The sequence below is a fragment of the Lissotriton helveticus genome, chromosome 7 (assembly GCF_964261635.1).
Source record: "Lissotriton helveticus chromosome 7, aLisHel1.1, whole genome shotgun sequence".
Classification (NCBI taxonomy): domain Eukaryota; kingdom Metazoa; phylum Chordata; class Amphibia; order Caudata; family Salamandridae; genus Lissotriton; species Lissotriton helveticus.
Genome location: NC_136068.1, coordinates 1367299050 through 1367317496, shown reverse-complemented (window position 1 = coordinate 1367317496; position 18447 = coordinate 1367299050). Strand labels below are relative to the sequence as shown.

The window sequence follows — 18447 nt, the reverse complement described above, 5'->3', positions numbered from 1 at the left end:
CTGAAGCCAGTGATTACCTGTATAGTGGACTGAGGGAGGTGGGTGGTGGGGGTTGTGTAAGAGATGTCCAACTCGTGTGCCTCTTCCCAGGACATGGCTTTCACCGCTCTGTTGGGTCTCCGGGGCTGGGACGCGGAGGGGGAGTGTGTGTTGGTTGGGAGTGATGAGTTAGTTGACCTGGAGGGAGTGTGGGTGTAGGAGAGGTTGGAGTGCGTGTTGGGGGGAGGGTTGTGGGGTGTCGAGAGGTTGGTAAGGATAAGATTCAGGCCTTGTATTATAATGTCGATTTGGTTCTCGATGCGGGTGAGGCGGCAGTGTGACCCTTCTTGAGTGGGGAGGTGTCGCTTCTGGGAATTGTCTCTTTGGCTGGGAGGAGAGAAGCTGTGGTTGTGTTGGCTTTTGGCATTAGTTAGGATGTCAGATTGGGTTGTGGAGTCTGATTGTGTTGTGTTCTGGGGAGGAGGAGTGGATGGGCTGCGTTAAGCGGTTATTCATGAGGGGCAGTGGGGGTTGGGGATGGAGGGAGTTGAGGCTGGTCATGGGGTCAACAGGTGTTGCTAGGGGGGTGTTCAGCATCGGGAGTGTTTCTGGAGAATGGGCTGTGGCTGAGGGAGAGGCCATATCTTTGTTTTCAGGGGGATTGGAGAGGGATAAGGATTGCACAAGGGTGACTGTGTTCCCGGGGGTGGGTGCCGGGAGAGTGTTGAACGTTGGGGGCTGGTGGCCTTGGTGAGCATCAGGCGTGACAGAGTTAGTGTGTAGAGAGGGGAAAAGGAGGTCAAAAACCTCCAGATTGGCGTTGTTGGCTTGGATCAAGACTGTGCCGTTGGAGTATATGGTCACTGAAGTGATCCCGTGGTGGGGCAAGTGATTCGGGGAGTAGAATGAGAGCTTGCAGCTATGGATCGTCTTGGTTGTTTTGGTGATCAGGCGTTTTTCTCTCAGGTTAGAGATCCAGTAGCCTGGTCTGGCTGTGTGGAAGATAAGATCCATTTTTATTTGACCTTTCGAGGGACAGTGGTAGACATCCGCAAAGAGGGATTCAGGGAATTGTCTGATCAGTTTGTGTTTAAGGGATTTTTTTGCCTTAGGTGTGAGGCTGGGGGGCGGGGTGATAGAGAAGGAGTTAGGTCCATGTCGTTTTATGAGGGGAGAGGAAAGGGGGTTGGAGTCGATTGTCATGGTGGAAGGCATTAAGGCTGGGGAGTCCGAGTAAGTGATCCTTGTGGAGCTGGGTAAAAACTCTAGTAGCCCGTTGGGGTGGCAGGACTGAATTTGGGCTGTGGGATTAGCGTTGGGAGGGGTGGGCCGAGGGAATGGGGTGGTAGAGTCGGTTTAATAATGTAGGTGGGAAAATCTAGGAACTCGGTGGGCGTGGTCGGGGTAACTATGTGTTGTGTTAGCGGTTGGGGTCGTGGTGGGGGGGGTCGCTAGGTATCTAGGCTAGGGAAGGGGTAAAGGTGGTTGGAGGGAGCGTTGTGGGATGGGGCTGCGGAGTGTGTGTTAGCGGTGAGGGACGTGGTCGAAGGGAGGGGGTCGTTAGGTATCTAGGCTGGGGAAGGGGTAAAGGAGTTGGAAGGGGCATTATGGGATGGGGGCTGCGGTGATTCCGGGGAAGAAAGGGGTAGAATTATGGAGTTAAGAGTTCTGGGAGGGTGGGGAGACCTAGTAGAGAGATTAGGGGTTTTGAGGTCTGTCTTGTGCCAGGGGTTGGCTTACCTGAGGCTTTAACGGGGTTCGCCTGCAACTGGGACCTGTGCATCCAGGGAGCAGTTCTCGTTGTCACGCCATATTTAGTTCAAGAGGAAAGAGCTGATTTCAAGAGGAAGTAGACGGTCGCGAATCCAGGGAGTTGATGCTGCGGCGAGGGTCCTCTGTGATTACTTGGTGACGTCTTGAGCGCAGGTGGATGTTAGGAGTTTTAGGCTCGATGAGTTGACATGGGCGCCATGTTGAAGACAGGCTGGGTGTGATCGGTAGCGGTCCTTTAGTTTGTAGTGCCGATAGTTCTGTCTCTGGTTATGTAAAATGATTCTTGAGTTCCTGTATATCCAGGCTATAACTGAGCTATAACCTGTGAGAGGCTCCCAAAGGCCCCTTAGGCTCAAGGAAACAATTTTGCATATTGACCAATTTTGGTGATGTGGGTAGCTGTGGTGTATAGGCCAGGGCGCATTCGCCTCCCAGGAAAACCTGTCAGGCCCAGACATTTCTGAAAACAAGTTGCCTTTGATAGTATGGGGAGGGGGTAGCTTGCATGGATACCAATACATTTTCTTACACAGAACGTCTTGAAAAACACCAAACTTTGTCTAAGTCGTGGATTTATCTTGTATTTCTGTGAAGAAAAATGTCGGACTATGTGATGAGCAACAAAATTTCTATTACCAAGCATTCCCACACTTCTACCATTAGACATGCTACCCCAATTGTTCACCAAATATTGTGCATTTAGTATATTACTTCAATAGGTCCTCATAACAGCAATTTATGTGCTTTGACTATATAACTAGATAAAGCAGAATTTCAAAGAAACCAATGCATTTCAAAAAGCAGATTCCTACTACACAGATCTCAAATATTACAATATACAAAACTCAAAAAATGTTAGTCGATGTTCTGTGGAAATGTATAAAGAGGTAAATTATAATACAAATGCTTTCAGCCTCAAAAACCCGGATTATGGTTTCCACAATATTTGGTACAAAGAGATGAATCCTCAGCATCTTGAGCCTAGGAGGGTTATCTATATATTAAATTATGTTTGAAATATAGTCTGTTATAGCAGCCCTTGTGACATGGCAGGCTGTATTGGGTCATTTCAAATTGACACTACTGCTAATTAGAGTATTTGCCGCCCTCTGCAGCAGGCACAGTAACATAAAAAAACAATCTAGTTCATGCAAACAAAATAATGATTTCAAGAGTAGATACATTATCTTGACAGGCTATATTTCACAATAGGCCAATGTAGGCTAAAGTAGTGTCAAGCAAATGTAAGTCGTATCTGACTTGTGATAACTCGGCCCCAGCACAAAAGAATAATCAAAGCACCATGCCATATTGTAATCTGGAGGTTCCTGATTTGACATTGCTTCTTATTGATTGGTAGGTTTAAGTAGTGACAACAATTATGTGTCAGGAATAGGAAATGTCATGGATGTTACTGGCTTAAGAACAACATGACTCAATGTTTATTTATTTATTTATAAGATTTGTAGAGCGCATCGTATGCCCGTGGGCGTCTTGGCGCTGTAACTCAATTTAAAGTCTCCGATGGAACAGTATTACATTTCTCAAAAACAAAAAAGTAGAGGGGAACCTACTGGTCAAACAACCAGGTTTTCAACAGCTTTCTGAATTGAAACAGTGAAGGTGTTGATCTAATCACAAGCGGAAGGGTGTTCCAGAGTCTAGCCGCTGTGTTGGTGAAACATCTGTCTCCCCAGGCGACAGTCCTGGTCCTTGACACCACTAGTTGGTATGAATTTATGGATCTTAGTTGTCTGGTGGGGCGGTAAAGGACAAGCTTCTGTTTGAGGAACTCCGGACCAAGACGATGAAGAGCTTTAAAAGTAAGGCATAAAGTTTTGAATCTGATCCGGTTGTGCAATCTCTTCATGCAGCAAATTGCTGTTTGGCATACCATATGTGAAAGATGGTAAGGGAGTTCAACTAATGCTGATTGATTTCTTTGCCTCTCAACTTTGACAGTGAACTAGTGTTGGTGCTACCTTTTAAATCAGCCCCTCACACATAACACAGTGGCATCCCACAGGGTTCCATCAAATTCTCTATATTGATCAGCAGCTACCTAACACACTTACGAAACCTGATTACATCATTCAACCTCAGCTATTTACAATCATGTACATGACAACCAATTCATTTTTTAAAATAAATGGTCTGGAAGGGTTCATCAACATGATGACTGGCTTTGGGCCCAAAAAAGATATATGATGAATAACGATTTAATGCTAAATGCCCCATACACATAGCTTATGCCATAAGGCCCCTCTAACAGTATCAAGAGAAGTAAGAAACCTAGTGGTAATCATGGACTCAAACCAGTATTTGACCCCACATGTTAAAAACGAAAAACAGAGTGCTTTTTACACAACAAAAACACTACGTTGCATCCTCCCATACCTTGGATACCAACAGAAACCGCAAGGCACTCATAATTTCCAAGTTTGACGACGTCAAAAAACTATACCTTGGCACACTTGCATTCATCATATGCACAATACAACTCATCCAAAATGCTGCTGCATGATGTCTTCTCTGCCTTCACCCAGAAGAATACATGAATTCAGTCTTACAATCACTCCACTGGCTATATATAACAAGAAGGACAATGTTAAAGGCACTTTGCATTGCTCACAGAGCCTCCAACAAAAAGCACTGCTATACTTAGAAGCTAAATTCAAGCAATACAAACAAATAAGAACATTGCTCTCCAGGCTTGCACCTTTTATCATCAAACCACCTTAGTATAAGAAATCTCAGTACACGCTGCCAAGCGCTGGAGCTCACTACCGGCCAGCATTCAAGGCATCAAGGAGTTTATACACTTCAGACAACAGTTGAAAACCTGAATATTTCCAAGACAACTACACCACCCACATCCCAGCCACAGAATCAATAAAGACAGTTGCACCCTCAAGTTCAATATTTTGCTTACAATCCACAGGTTGGAAACAACCCAATCAGCAAAACTACTTTTGATAAGCAGATCAGTTAAAAAGAGCTGACCTATGCTTTATCAAGGTATTATATAATTATTTACAGTCATACATGACATTTCTGGCCCACAATAATACCAATGCCATAACACCCAGTGGTCAGCAGCCAACTGTAACTTACACTCTTGCATTCAATTAAGGCATTGTTGGTATGAGGGTTGTCTATCACCAGTACTGTGCAGCCAAAAAACCAGCCATCACTAGATGAACATAGATGAGTTAACTGTAGAGATCTGTCACACACTGCTGTCATGGACTTTAATCTAGTCCATGACAGCAAGTCCTAAATATCTATACACTATGCCCACTTCTTTCATCTCCCAATGACTTTCAGATAAGAGATGATAGTAACAATGCACGTGCATACAGATCTCTCCTTTTGTCTCCCTCCAACAATGCCAGCTCTGGTTCAGAACTATACACTAAGGGCAGATTCACTAAGATGTTGCATTGTGGTTGCGTCACTTTTGTGGTGCAGCCCTGACGCAAAGTCATTTTTGGTATTTACTAAGCAATGCAAAGCTGCTTTGCGTGGTTTAGTAAATACAAATTAGCACAAGGCCGCAAGGCGTTCAATGGGTGAAGCATGGGCATTTCCATGTAATTCACCCATAGAGTTTTAGTGCATTCCCAGATATAGTAAAGCTAGTAAGCCTACGCATGTGTCAAAAATGCTCCGCCTTCCCCTGAGGTGTCCCACAAGAAGAAATATTTTTAATTCTCTTCATTAATTACCCTTCCTGTGTGTTGCATTCCGCAGCACATATAGAAAGAGGAATATGCCTCTAAGGAAGACGCTTCCATAATACAGGCATCCTTGTAGCATGGTGCAAGGGTGCCTGCATTGGAGCAAGGTACTTGGAGACAACAGAAATGCTCCCTTTTTTTGTTAATGTGGCACATTTCTGCAGCTTCCCTTTCAGGCAACGCAGCGCAACTAGTTGCCTTGCTGTTTGCGTTGCATGCAATGTAAGTAAATATGCCTCAAAAGTTCTGATTGGACAACCCAATGCAGTAACTAGCCAGCAGACTATAAGTCTATAGCCATAAAGAGACCTGCAGAGCTGTTCAAAGCTGCCAGTGGACTGAAAAATCATAAACGGCATGTCTATGTCTCATCATCCACCACACTTCCACAAGCTGGGCCCCATAAGACCATAACCACATGCAGGACATGGAATTACTTTCCACATAGGATCACAAAACAAAGACAACACTCTTCCAATCACACATCACCCTATGGGACATAGTTTGCTGCCTATGTAGGTAAGAGCTTCAGTGCCACACATAGGGGTAGTAAGTTCCATACAAATACAATACAATATTTATAATTTCATTTGTGCCTCTCCAAAATGTGTTTTGAGCGTATTAAAATCTTTGTTTTCATCACACTTCAAAATAATTAAAAAAGATGTGCTTCTTTTGTGCTTTTATAACTGCTGCTATATGTTGATATATTTCTACAGTTCATTTACAGGTATTTCATTTTTGTGTGAATTAGAAACAAATTGACATCATGCAGTACTTCATTTTGCACTCCCTTTACACAAAGCCACAGTGACTATGTGATTCTGTGGCATTTTCTGCATAGTTATACATTTGCTGCATTTGCCACAAAATCCATCATCTGCTGTATAATCTGCAGATTTTAACAAAACAAATTTTGTTTCGAATTCAAGCATATCAGAAATTACCAGAAATGCTGCAACAACTGCTGACGCACAGTGGAAGGCCCTTCGCAAAGGTTGTCTGGTCACCTTTCAGTTACTCATATCTGTATTTGAATGTGGAACTAGTATTAATGAAGTGAGACCTTTGCCCAACAGCGCCAACGTGTAGAAATGACAATATATTAGAGTGAGACTATAACAAATGTGCTGCAATAAGCCCCACAATTTTGCTTTCTTGCCACAGACTTTAGTCAGCATTGCAGCATAATTTAGCCCCAACCTTATAATTCTAGTGGTTCTGTCTGTACCCCATTAAGATCTTCACATAGTTCACTTTACAAAATCCACTCATTTAGCAGTCAAAGAAAGAAAAGTAAACAACATCTTCACTTAAAAGAATAGACAGCAATTTGTCAGAAGACAAAGCCTGACATTTAACCTGTATTGGAACACACAGCAAATGTAATAAGATAAAAACAAACATAAAGGCATTTTTATTGCTCAGTTACCATCTGAACTCCAGCAGCTCTATACTCTAAACACTATACTGTGCTAGCTGCCTCTGTTATTTGGGGGTACCAAAGATTAATTTATGTTGGCTCGGCCCTCAAATGCCCCCGTGGCTTCGGCCCTGGGCGTGGCAGAGAATGCCCTTAACCATGGGCAAGTATTGGGAGAAGTGTTGTGCAGAGGAGAGTGTTTCGAATTTCGAATAAGAAATCATCCTTTAAGGGCTCTGTATGTAAGTGCACCTCATGGAAGCTCGACCTATTAAATAGTCATGATATATAGAAATATTATCAGGGGGATATGGTTTAGCAGGATACAGATCAGGCTCTGTATTATCGGGTGGATTGGTGCCATATGTATCCCATGGGTCATCCTGTGGTGGAGTATCGAAAGTGTCCCATCATCTTCACCCCCTAAGTATGAATGTAATGACCTTTGTAGGGAATATGATACAGGAGCTGCTGGTGAAGCTGGTGGTGAGGGTGTATTATGTGGAGCAGCTTATATGTACAGGACTTGGGGCCTTGTCCATTTTTGCCCTGTGCTTTGTTGGAATTGGAACATTCAAAGCTTCCTCAAATGAAAGTTGTCTCTTGGAGGGTTGGGCACCAGTGTTAGGGGTCTTGTGAACCAGAGTGCAAAAGATGCGCTTTACTCACTAAAACACCTCAAGAAAATTAAACCTTTCATTCCCCAGGATGATTTCAAGACAATAGTACAATCCCTCTCTAAACATGACTATGGGAACGAATCCTAGCAGGGAAGCTAAAAGCTCACTTAGCCCCACTAAGATCAGTCCTTAACATGGCAGCTCGATTCATGAGTGGTATGAAACGGTTTGAACCCATCACACCAACCCTCAAATCCATCAATTGGCTAACCGTTGAAGGTAGATATATTTACAAATTGGCCTGCATCACACACAAAACGCTTCACACACATTCCCCCAACTACCTAAACAGCAAACTGTTAAAAGCAGGAAGATCCAGAACTGAGAAGCTTCAACTCACTTCATATCCCTCCGAAATTGAAAAGGAAAACCACTCAGTCCCGATCTTTTTCTGGTAATGTACCTAGGATGTGGAATGCACTCCCTTCAGACCTCAGATGTGACCCCCTCCTTCTCCTGCTTCAAAAGGGACCTGAATCTCCTTCTCCTCAACAAATACTTTACCAACCAAGTCAACTGATCTAGACTTCAATAGCCTAGCTGACTCTCCTCTTAACTAGACCATCAAGGATAGGTGGTTATTTGACTGTTTCAACTACCTAAGCTTTCACCCTCCCCATTACTGTATGCCTTCTTATAATGTTATGCTTATCTCTTTATGCATCCCTATGTACTGCTATGTCTTGCTATTTTTCCTATGTGTATGTAAAGCGATCTGATACCCATGGGTCTAGCTAGCGCTATATAAAACGTATGAATAAATAATACGTTAAGTGTCAGGCTAGAGCTTGATGTGCTTCTTTCTAGAGTCAAGTCCCTCTGGCAGTTTTTAAAGCACAAGTTCCACAGTGTCCACCTCATGTGCTGGTTTGAGAGGTTGACATTTTGTCGGCTCTGTTGCCAGAGTTTTCAGTGCCAAAGGTTTAGGCTACAAGGAAGCTGGTTTCAGTGCTGACAGGGGCACAGGTTTAGACTCCAAAGGTCTACTACGGTCTGAAGCAGGAGAGAGCAGCTTCAAGGATTTTTTCGGCACTGAGCTGGGACTGGGCATATCTGAAATAGGTCCAGTGCCAACCATGGCCCGCAGGCAGTGGTGGCCCAACAATGTTTCTAAGTGTCTTTTCGACAGTCTGTCAACGATTTGTGGTGATCTTCTGGGGTTGATGTCTAGGTGATGGGGACACATTACTCATGTCTAGTTGAGATGGAGGTAGCTCTTTCCACTCAACGTAGAGCCACAACTATTGTTGTGGGAGAAAGTCTACTAATTTGCTATGAACGATGTGCCTGAACATCTTCTTGTATGTCCCTAGGTCCAAAGAAGTCCCATGTGCCATCCACCTTCCTTTGATACATCTCCAGACGTTGAGCCAGATGATCATGTAGAGTCTTCTAGGACCTGAAGGAGTGGCAGGCTTCACAGGTGGCCTTGTTGTGCTCGGGGAGAGGCACAAATTACACACCTGCTGAAGATTGGTGTGAGGAAATGTTGCGTGACACCGAGGACAAAATTTAAATTACGTCTGTTCCATCACTGAAAGGTCATTAGGCAGGAAGAATACTTAAGGCTGAAAATGAGTGCCCCATGAGTGGCGGTGGCTAATGCGAGTCGCGTCGACGAAATGAAACTCGTCGTATCGAACCAGACGGAGTGAAAGAGGACCATGATAAAAAACAATACCAACAAGAAGTAGGTATAGGCTGAAAAAGCTATGCACAATGGTGTCGAACTGGAGGAAAGGAGCACACGTCTGAACCCGATGGCGGAAGAAAAAATCTAACAGTCTAACAATGGTCGATGACCATGCGCATTACTAGCAAGAGGAGGAGTCACACTATCTTGTGACTTGAAAGGCTTCTTTGAAGAAAAACGTGACCACATCCAAGCTCAACTCAAGATGGCGGACTTATGCTAAGCATGTGTATCTACAGCCACACATGCCTTGAATAAATATATATGCAGAAAGAGTCTTTATTGCATAAATAAAACTCTGCGTTCACAAACTATTTATGATTCCATTCCGCCATGAAATCTAAAGACGGATGTAAACATCACTCTTCTATCACCACTGTGTGTAAAAAGCAACATAAAATAGAGGCAAAACATGATATAAGCCAATCCATTTTGAAATAAGAACCATTGCTGTATATAGTCTAATACATTCCATTCTGAAACAAATATCATTAGTTTGCTCTTTAGGTAATGAATTGTGTACATTGAGAGTGGACTACAGTTCTACCTATGGTGGTCACAATACCAAAATGTCATGGGCATGAAGAGGGGACTATGTCAAACCATATCTGACACTGTCCTGTTTATCCACATTGAAGTAATTTTATTACAAAGTTACATTGCAGGATTGTAATATCATTAATAAAATAGATATTACTTAGTAAACCAATAACGCGAGTCAAAGTAATACGCACAATTACGAACTTGTGTTTGTGCTTTGTATATTTATTACGCATGGAACCTTGTAGAGAAAAGAATGTTTAATCTTCAAACAAACTGTACCACTGGAATCAAGCTATACCTGGGTGATGAGCCCATAATAAAGGCAAAACTGGTCCTGGGTTGCCTGTGTTATGGTTTAGGTTCAGGGAGGACCTAATTTGGCAGTTTAGGCTTGATTGTTCCCAATGGAGCAGGGTCATGGCTGATTTGCATATGGCTCAGTGCAAACTCATGTGGCATGGTGGGTGGCATAGTGGGTGAAAAATGATGGATTGGGATACGGCCCAAGCGATCGCCAGTGGCTAAGATTTATTCATGCATTCCATCCAACACTTTATTATTATTATTATTATTATTACGAGTTTTAATATAGCGCCTGGTTACCATAAGGCATCCCTGCGCTTATCCAGAGAATAGCAGCGTCACATCAGCACCAGAAATCAGCCGGGGAACAGAAAAGTTTTCAGAAGTTTACGAAAACGTAAATAACTTGCTTCCGAACACAGGTACAGAGGGAGGAAATTCCACAGGGTGGCCACCTTTATGGAGAATCTACGTCCACCAGATCTTTCTTTCCTCACCCTCAGAACCTGCAGCAGGTATTGATGGTCGGAGCGGAGAGAGCGGGGGGCCTTATAGGATTGGACCATATCCTCAAGGATAGGTGGTCCTTTCCCCTGTAAAAGTTTGTGGGCTATACAAAGTGACTTAAATTTAACCCTCTCCCTGACGGGAAGCCAATGTAGCGCCTTCAGTGCAGGGCGAGCAGACTGACGCCTTGGGACGTCCAACAAAAGCCTAGCAGCCGCATTCTGCACCTGCTGCAGTTTATTTAGTGTACCTTCCGGGGCACCCAGAAACAAGGCATTGCTAAAGTCCAACCGCGAGATGATAAGCCCCTGAATAAGTAACCTCCTAGAGGCTGCTGGCAGTAGAGGCAAGATCTTCCGGGCTGAGCGGAGCAGGCCAAAACACACGCCTGAGGTCTTTTTCGCGTGAGTTTTAAAGGAGAGGTCCTGCTCAAGCCACACCCCGAGGCTCTTGATCTCCTGCTTAGGGGTGGGCGCGGGTCCCAAACAACTGGGCCAGCTGCTGGGAGATAAAGAAGGTGATGAGTTCCCCAGCAGCATCAATTCCGTCTTCGAGCCGTTAAGCTTGAGGGCTGAGCTACACATCCAAGTAAAGATCTTCTCCAGGCATGTGTGCAGCCGGTCGGGATGGTGGGTCGATTGAGGGAGGCCTACTACCAGCTGGGTATCATCAGCATAGCTGATGATCTTAATACCCAGAGGCAGTACCACCCTCTCCAGGGGGGCCATGTAGATGTTGAATAAAGTAGGGCTCAACGAAGAGCCCTGTGGCACACCGCACTGGAGAGGTACTGAGGATGATTTCTCCGGTCCTTCCCATACCTCAAATGACCGGCCTTCCAAAAAGGAGACGAACCACCTGAGGGCCATCCCGGAGACCCCCACCCCTGACAGCCGTCGGAGAAGCACCTGATGGTCTACGGTGTCGAAGGCAGCACTGAGGTCCAGGAGGATCACTGCCACTGATCCCCCTGAATCCAAAATGCTCCTTGCACTCTCCACGACTGCCAGCAAGGCGGTGTCGGTCCCCTGACCGGGACGGAACCCAGTTTGAGAATTGCCCAGAAGGACGTTAGACTCCAAAAAGCGTGAGAGGCGACTATTCACCAGCTTCTCGGCCACCTTACTGATGCCGGGAAGCAGGGATATAGGCCTAAAATTGGCAAGGTCGGCTGGGTCCAAGTTCGGCTTCTTTAAAAGGGCCTTCACGACCGCACCTTTCCAACTAGGGGGTACTACTCCTTGGGCAAAAGACAGATTTATGAGGTCCGCCACCGGCCCGCCGATGGTATGAGCCACCTGCTTCAGGTATTTCATGGGAGCAGGATCTTTAGGAGAGCCACTTTTCATAGATGTTAAGACTGTGAGAACTTCTTCCACAGTAACCGGGCCAAGAGAATCCAGTTCCACCGGACGCACCCTGGATTGAAACCCTGGACTATCCCACGAGGAAACGTCCTCGGTTAGTGGAGGAAGGGAGGCAAGGATGTTATCTATCTTGGTTTTAAAGAAGGTGGCCAGCTCTGAGCATTTCTCACGTGGGTCCTCGTGAGTGACCTGAGGTTCGGGAGCTTTCAATAGTTCTTTGATGACCCTAAACGATTCCTTCGAGGAGTTGGCCGCAGAGCCAATTCTCTCCATGAAGAATCCAGTTTTAGCTACCCGAATAGCAGACTTGTAGGTACTAAGAGCCGCCCGATATTCTCTACGGCTCGTTTCGCTCCAGTCTTTCCTCCAGGACCGCTCCCGCCTCTTGCAACCCTTCCTTAACTTTGATGCCCTAAGTGTGATGGGTATGCCCAGACATGGGTGTCGTGCTCACTCTGCCACTGGAACCGAGCTATAACTGGCAGTTGAGCTTATAATAAGGAAGTAAACTTCCCTGGGTTGCTTGTGTTATGTTTCAGGGATGACTGGGCTTGTCATTTTGGGCTTGACTGTTCCCATTTGAGCAGAGTCAAGACATTTTTGCATATGGCAGGGTTCAAACTGAGATGGCATGGTGGGTGAAAAATAGATGGCCTGGAATGCAGCCCTGAGCAATTGCCAGTGGCTGTGATTAATTCAAGCATTCCACACAACTTTTTTTTTTATGCCCTACGTGTGACAGGGATGCCCAGACGTGGTTCCCATGATCACTGTGCCACTGGAATCAAGCTGATAAGTCCATAATAAGGGTGAAAGCAGTCTTGGTTTGCCTGAGATCCAATTCAGGGAGGACACAATGGATTGAGATGCGGCCCAAGCAATTGCCAGTGGCTGATATTAATTTAAGCATTCAATCTATCACTTTGTTGTTTGATGCCATTAGCATATAGAGAATCAATATTTATGTAGTGTGATAGTGCATAGGTGCTAAGGCAATATGACGTTTTATAAATTTGTATGGTGATTAGGTGATAGTTTTGCTCGCACCATAATGAGTCTGCAGAAATTGGTGATTTTCTAAGCAGAATTGTATATATAAACCCCTGATTCTGGGGCATGAGTCAGAACGTATTTCAATGCCACTAGAAATGTTGCCTAATTCCTCTTTAATTATGCTCCTCGTCTGGGATTTGCTTACTGAGAGCCTTCATGGCATATACTTTATGCTTTTGCATGTATGAATTGTATAGCACACATTTTGAATGTTTATAATAAATCTTTAAAATTCTACTTTTGATCTGTAACTCAAACAATGAGTGGGCCAATACCTACTTGACTGAATTTTGGGGACACATTGCCCCATGAAATTGAGGGTTAACTCTAGCTTCATTTCATCAATCACTTCATTATTAAGATAATATTTTGGGGCATTCAATTTTAAGGGTTCCCCACAGTAATTTAAGAACTCAGGGAAAACATGTGCAAGAAAACAAGCTCCTGCATAATATAGAAACCAAGCGGGTGTGACAAAAAATCTTTTACACCTGTGAGTCCTTCAAGGAGTGAACCTCAAGATCAGGCACAATATCCTTTACAGCCAGAGCTATGAGAAATACAAAAGCTTTTTTGGACCAACTAAAATGTCCAGGTATAATAGTGCCTTTCCATTCCAGCATGAATGCTCCTCTTTTTCATACCTGTTAATTCATACAGAATAGCTTTAGACTTTAGCAATTTTAATGTGCATACACATGCCATACAGAATGCTCACAAAACCAGATTAATGACTAATCTGGTCAGAAAAAGATATAAAATTACATTAGCCATAACCAACACATTTCTCAAACAGAATATAGCGTGTGAATACCAGTATCTAAGTGTATTTTTCATTCAGTGGATTTGAGTAAACTCCTACAAGATTGCATCAGGGGTACATGAATATATTACAAAAATAAGAGGAGTGCGCCTAATGGTATTTGCAAGTGTTCCTCACAATGGTGTGGAGCACTTAGTGTTTTTAAAATACCCCTCACACACCAAAAGGACCCTTGGTGTCATGCTTCATCATAGGGGTCTTCGCACCCCTCTATGAGATGCGGCGTGCTGCGACCTACGGCTACGCGGGAGCACTTACAGTAGTAGACAATGTATGGTGCATGTGAGGGTATTATTGTAAAGTGAGTGAGTGGTGGAATAGGTGAAAATTAATTAAAAAGTGCCTGGCTCATGGGAACTTGAAAAAAACTTTAATTCTGTCCCCGGGCTGGTACTGTTAAAAGAAGTGAAGTGCAAAGTTCTTATGCCGTGATTACGTACATCAACACATGTGTGCGTCGACATTATGCGGAGACTGCGTTCCTTCTTCAGGACAGGGTGCACAACTTCCCCACCTTACTCACGTTTCACTATGTAAAAAAACAATGTACCTACAGCGGTATATCTCAAGAGTATGCGATTTGCATTACTTGTCTTTTTTTGTTGTAAGCTTCATGAGCCTGCTAAACGTCTGGGGTGTCAATTGCCAATCTGCAATTAACTCAATAGTAGTTCCCAACTGTCTCTCCCCAAGCGCGGCAAGTTAAGACAAGTAATGCAAATCGCATACTCTTGAGATATACCGCTGTAGGTACATTGTTACCTATGATGCTTACACATATTTATCTAATTCTTGTCACTTTTATGTAAATACACATCATTGTTTTTTTACATAGTGAAACGTGAGTAAGGTAGGGAAGTTGTGCACCCTCTCCTGAAGAAGGAGCGCAGTCTCCGAAACATGTCGACGCACACATGAGGTGATGTACATAATCACGACATAAGCACCTCGCACTTCACTTCTTTTAACAGTACCAGCCCGGGGACAGAATTAAAGTTTTTTTCAAGTTCCCACGAGCCAGGAACTTTGTAATTAATTTTCACCTATTCCACCACTCACTCACTTTACAATAATACCCTCACATGCACCATATATAGTCTACTACTGTAAGTGCTCCTGCGTAGCCGTAGGTCGCAGCACACCGCATCCCTTAGAGGGGTGCGAAGACCCCTATGATAAAGCATGACACCAAGGGTCCTTTTGGTGTGTGAGGGGTATTTTAAAAAACACTAAGTGCTCCACACCATTGTGAGGAACACTTGCAAATACCATTAGGCGGATTCCTCTTGTTTTTGTAAAATTGTCTTGGGAGTACGACTCCTCCTATGATACTCCCCCTCCCCTCCACTGTTTTTTCAAGTATAAGAATATATGACATCTATCTAACAGATGATGACTTGACTGAACACCCGGCTAGGGTGGACATGTCAGTGATGCTTTTAGTTCAATATGGGCTTGAAATTAATTGTATTTATTTTTTAAATTGTGTATCTTATTGTAATTTTTCATGGAAACCCATTAGTGAGGGATGGGGGGTCCTGTGCTCACTGTGCCACAGGAATCAAGTTAAACATTACTGATGAGACCAAGGTAGATCAAAACGAGTATGTGGTTGCTTCTGGTCCCTTCTGGAGGGGGCTTTGCCTAGTAGTTCTGAACAGACTTCATGAGGAGCAGGATTGGTACAGATTTGCATAAATAGGCCTTTGTATAGGGTGGCACGGTGGGCCAAGGTGGCCTAAGCGACTGCCTGTGGCTGAGATTAACTCAATCATTCTATCTATTACCTTGTTCTTGCTGCTTTTGACCTAGACTACAGTTAAGATACACTCTTGCAACTTTTTGATCACAGTAATCTGTTTCTTCCCTTTCTGCAAAGGTTATTGCGTCTTAAACCTGATATTCCTCTTCTTACCTTGATCAGCAGAGTACTTGGTATGTGCCATACTTTCACAAGTCCTTTCTCACAGCCGCTTACAATGAACTCGCTGTGCATTTTCACTGAGGAAATTGCATCTTTATGTTTAAAAGTCATAAGGCATTTTCCAGTATCTACATTCCACACTGCAAGAAACAGAGCAAATACTGAATAAATTTTGCAAAAGAAAATATCAGTAACAGTAACAGTGACCAAGTGTCATTTGGAACATACTTTTTGTTTAAGTCCAGCTTTAAATAATAATGCTTGGCAAATATTGACGAATTTAACTTAAATATCTCATGGCATTAGAATCCTCCAAGTCTGTTTCTTATGGATCCTTTAATAAGGTTTCGATAACTCAAAAATACTGCCATTTTTCTTCATTGTTCTTATTTCAGGATAATAAACTAATAACTGCATTTTTAACAGTTTAATGGAAAATGGCAGGAAATATCACATATCAGTACTTGTGTGGATGTCAATAATCACAAATGTTAGCTTTTACCAATACACACACAAAAAAGGTGCAAGTTTGATCACATGTACAGGTGCCAAGTTAGCAGGGTTTTGCTGAAGCTACCAGATATGGCTTTTCATTGCTATAATGAAGCATTAGTGAATTACAAATGTGGTATTGCATCATTTTTAATACAGTGATACTGGATCACTGTAAATCGCAAAACAGTGTTAAATGTGAGCTAATAATCTTAACAAACATTTAACACTGATTTTGCGTGGCGTGGGCGTGGCTTTGGAGCCGATCGCAATGGCCGCAATCCAGTAAGGCTCTGTGACTCCCCGGGCTTCTGCCCATAATTAATCCGCCACAGATCCAAAACTCATGTCGGAATAAGATCTAAATACACATTAGATACTACGAAGAAGGCAATTCTGGAAAAACGGCGAACAGTGGGTGCGAAATCTGCAAGTGCCGGGAGGTGCGGCCTAGGTAGGAGGAGAAGCCCCGGCCTAAATGTGTGCAAGAGCCCGGCCAGCAACACCGAAGATACCGGTGAGGGTCTGAGAGACCCAGAAAGTGCGAGCCCGGCGATCGCTGATCGAGGTACCTGCAACACAGTGGGTAACTCAGCAAAGGGTGCAATAATCTGTCCGGAAACGTGAGATCGTGAGAGTGACGCAGGACGGCCGAATCGGAATCGCGGTCAGGCAGACACCGAGCAATACCAGCTGCCATTGAAGTCAGAGATGCTGGAGGTGCAATTCAGCCTGTAACTCCCGGTGAGTGCACGCAGTGGAGTAAGAACCACCTGATAAAGCATCGCCCAAGGCGCAATCATAGTGCAGGAGAAGGCACCGGAAAAACAGAAATTAAGGAAGAGCAGATCGTGGACTGTAAGACGGGGCCCAAAATAGAAGAAGCTTGGTGCGGCGGCCAGAGAGCATAGACCTGGGCCACAGCGTGGGAGAGTAGGCAAGCAGGAACCCCCAAGGCAGCATATTTGCTCAACTAAGCAGAGGTATTGTGAGGCTGTGGGAGCTACCAGACCTAGCCGCTGCCTGCACGGGGGCCTGGAAGTACAGCAGGCAGGTGGAGAGTAGTGAAGGAGAGTCAGCCTGTACCCCGAAGCAGCATAAGAGAGGCAGCAAAGCCATTGCTTGCCTGAGTGCTGGAACAGGCCAGATGAGCCATTACTTGGGTCCTGACGGGGCCCAGACAATAGAGGAGTAAGTCCCTCCCATGGAGCCGGATGGCCCATACTCGAATATCACGCAAAAGGGACCAGGAAACCGTAGTAAGATGTTCAGTTGACTGGTCAAAGCCAGGGCTCCAGTCAGAAACATAAGGCCACAGTCAAAGTGCAAGCCACCGAAGATAACAAAGGCTCCTGGGGACAGAAACTAAGCCGCAAGCAAGAGCCCACAGAAGGGCCACGTGCCTGGCAGTATATAATAACTGATTGGGCCCCACAAGAACATTAGTCAACTGGTCATAATGTCTGGTAATAAGGGAGTAAAATGGACCCTCCAAACCAAACAGGATAAGTTTGCAATGCAGAAGTGGTCTGAACCAGATGCCCTGGGTAAGGGGGGAGAAGAAATGGGGCAGGGGCCGGAAAGTGGCGATCCGTCACTGAAAGATATTATGGAGGCCATAGTGGGAATACAGACATCCCTAGAAACAAGGATGGACTCTTTCACAACGGAGGTGACACTGATGAGGGCAGACATGCATAATATTAGGTGAAAAAGTTAAAATCACGGAGGTGGTCACAACTGAATTAAGTGGAGAGACAAATCAGATGCATCGAGAAATCAAAGAACTTCAAGTGGCCAGCAAGAAAATGGAGAGATTACTGGACGATTATGAAGGCCGCTCATGTAGAAATAATGCGATACAAAATCGGTTTTATCCACACTATGTGTGGGAGGGTATACTCAGACGTGAGTCCCTTGCTCATTGCACCATCAGGATTCAAGCAAGCCGGGCCGAAGAAGGCTGTGATGCCAGAAACAGGTCCCCGGAAGCTTGTTTCCTTCCCAGTATAAGAATTGGCTTGGTAGTTTGGTTTGCCCTGTTCCCATCATGCACTGGGACAGGAACAGACTAATTTGCATATAGCCAGGTTCTGAGCTGGAATGGTGCAGTGAGCTAAAAAACGGTGATGGATTAAAACCATGAT

General features: G+C 44.4%; 1 protein-coding gene across 1 annotated transcript in view; it reads right to left on the bottom strand.

Moving 5' to 3' along the window:
• Positions 1 to 18447, bottom strand: part of FBXW10 (F-box and WD repeat domain containing 10) — a 272397-nt gene that overhangs the window by 84418 nt on the left and 169532 nt on the right. Inside the window, exon 9 of the mRNA XM_078650857.1 lies at positions 15800 to 15948. Within this exon, the coding sequence (XP_078506983.1) occupies positions 15800 to 15948 (149 nt within the window). The remainder of the gene's footprint in view (positions 1 to 15799; positions 15949 to 18447) is intronic.